We start from the raw sequence: 2,142 nt of genomic DNA, 5'->3' as shown, positions 1-2,142 counted from the left end.
GCTGATTGACGAGTCTTTGGTTGGCTGCGTTTTTTGCGTTGGCATCATTCACAAAGGAGAATCGTGATGATTGTCTAACATGACCATGCAAACCAGCCATCTGTGGCATCTGATTTTGAAAATAGACCTGCACGTGCTTGGACATTATGCTCAAATGCATTGGAGCCCGACCCAGTGTGTACTTGATCCATTAACCCCATATGTTGCCCGCCAGCATTCTTGAGTAACAGAAGCTGTTGTTGCTGGAGGGGAGTTAGGCTTCGACCGGCAACATTTATTCCGTGAAACTGGTGGCCAGAGGAAACAGGCGATCCAATCGCAGAATTTACGGATGTCGTCTGTTGAGATGGTGGTTGAATTGCACTAAGAGGCTCCCTATTATTTCGTCCCGAGACAATGTTGGAATGAATTTCTTCAGGCTCGCCGCCTAGTTGTGAACTGCCACCCTCAAGGTTCTCCTCTTCGTTCGTAGCAGAATGAACTAACATTTGGTTCTCAGATTCCTGGCTTGCTCGTTCATGTTCAGCTTTCTCCCGCATCGCACGGCGCTTAATTCCGCCATATGGATCGATAAGAGAAGGATGATTCTCGATGTACGCGATCTCCTCAGATGTCAGCCCCGCAGATGAAAATATGAAACGGAAATCCGGGTTATTGACTGCTTTCACCAGCTCGTCCAGCATGGTAGTTTCACTAGGGGCAGACGGCGAAGGAGGGGACACTGTTCGAGTAGCGCTGGTAGATGAGCTTGAGGCTTCTGCCGGAGTTGGGGTCTGTTTTCTAGCAGAATCCTGACCGGGCGCTGGGGCGCTTTCAGCAGTTCGCTTTAAATCCTCAATTTTGTTGACAACCGCATTCGCAATCTTGGGACTAGGGGTTGATTGGCTAGCAGCCACGCTTGGCCGCCGTGCACGTTGCACATGGGAATCCCTGTTAGCCCAACTAGCAGACGACGGCAAAGCGGAAGAGTCAATGTTGGTTCGATTCCCTGGCTCGTCTTTACTGTTTTGTCGCCGCATTGGTTGGGGCCCGGCCGGAATTTGGATGGGATGTGTGGCTGATCTGACAGGTTGAGAGTGATAGGTGTATGGAGACTGGGTTGAAGGAGGAGGCCCACTTGGCCCGCTTGGGTGAACACGTTGTGATGACATGGTGTTCATGGAGGATAGATCTTGGCGACTGAAGCTATCGTTATCTTCGCCCGTTTCGTGAAGAAATGTACAGTTGCGATTATTGCATTGCTCGTTTCGAAGAAATGACGAGCAATATTTCGTTGTACCATATTGGGCCCTATATCAAACAGGAATCAGTATCCAGTTGACAGCTTATTCGGGGAGCCATATCCATATGGATAAACCCACCGTAAGACGCGGTCGCCATTCGGAGATCCATCCACAGCGGCAATGCACGTTGTGGCATCAGCTTTGCGAGCGAAGGTTACGTAAACACCGATGCCCTGGTTTGGATTGCCACCTGGTTTGGCCTTGCTCACAACAATCTTTTCAATATCCCCATACTGTCCAAAATATTGGTCTCCACGCAAAGTTTGTAGAAGTTGATTTTCATCTCGTATCGTGGGGTTTAGGCCAATGACATAAACCAGGTTCTTTTGTACAACCCGAACACCAGCGAGATTTCTTCGACTGGACGCTTCAATTTCTCGCTTTTCGGCCTCTCGCTTTTTGGCAGCTGCAGCCTTGCGATGTTTTAACGCCAAGTCCGCTTTAAACCTGATTGGGTGACAATCCGCGTTAGATCTAACGGATACACAAAAAGGGATAAGAGGTGGAATGGACTAACTCGTCGGCATCTGGGAACTCTGTCATTGAATGTACTCTCATCATATACGCGTCTGCAGTTTGGACATCGCCCTTCCTCGCTGTGTGTTTTTATGTTATTGTAGCAAAACTGGCAGATCTGGGAAGAATATTAGCTGCCTTAGCCTGACACAGGATATATAAGCACAGAGAGTGTGCAGATATATATAGATGTAAATAGATGAAACTTTGCGTCTACTGGAATGATTGAGGGGGTGAAAACTCAAGATGCAACAAAACCAGGAAAAAATAAATTACACATACCTGATATCCACAGGGGCATGGTTTGAAGTTCTTATCTGACAGGTCAAACTCTTCAATGCAG

The 2,142-nt window shown here is 47.9% G+C and overlaps 1 protein-coding gene across 1 annotated transcript; it reads right to left on the bottom strand.

The window, feature by feature from the left end:
* Window positions 1-74: 74 nt before the first annotated feature.
* On the bottom strand, window positions 75-2,100 carry PAAG_11257 (hypothetical protein; the record flags this gene model as incomplete). The annotated part of the gene is made up of 4 exons (XM_015846935.1): window positions 75-1,290; window positions 1,362-1,730; window positions 1,801-1,879; window positions 2,082-2,100. 4 exons carry the CDS (start codon window positions 2,098-2,100, stop codon window positions 75-77), a joined length of 1,683 nt encoding a protein of 560 aa, XP_015703542.1.
* Between the last annotated feature and the right edge of the window lie 42 nt (window positions 2,101-2,142).

Source organism: Paracoccidioides lutzii (genome assembly GCF_000150705.2).
Source record: "Paracoccidioides lutzii Pb01 unplaced genomic scaffold supercont2.2, whole genome shotgun sequence".
NCBI lineage: Eukaryota > Fungi > Ascomycota > Eurotiomycetes > Onygenales > Ajellomycetaceae > Paracoccidioides > Paracoccidioides lutzii.
Note: the sequence above shows the minus strand (reverse complement) of the source record. Positions and strands in the feature narration are given on the sequence as shown.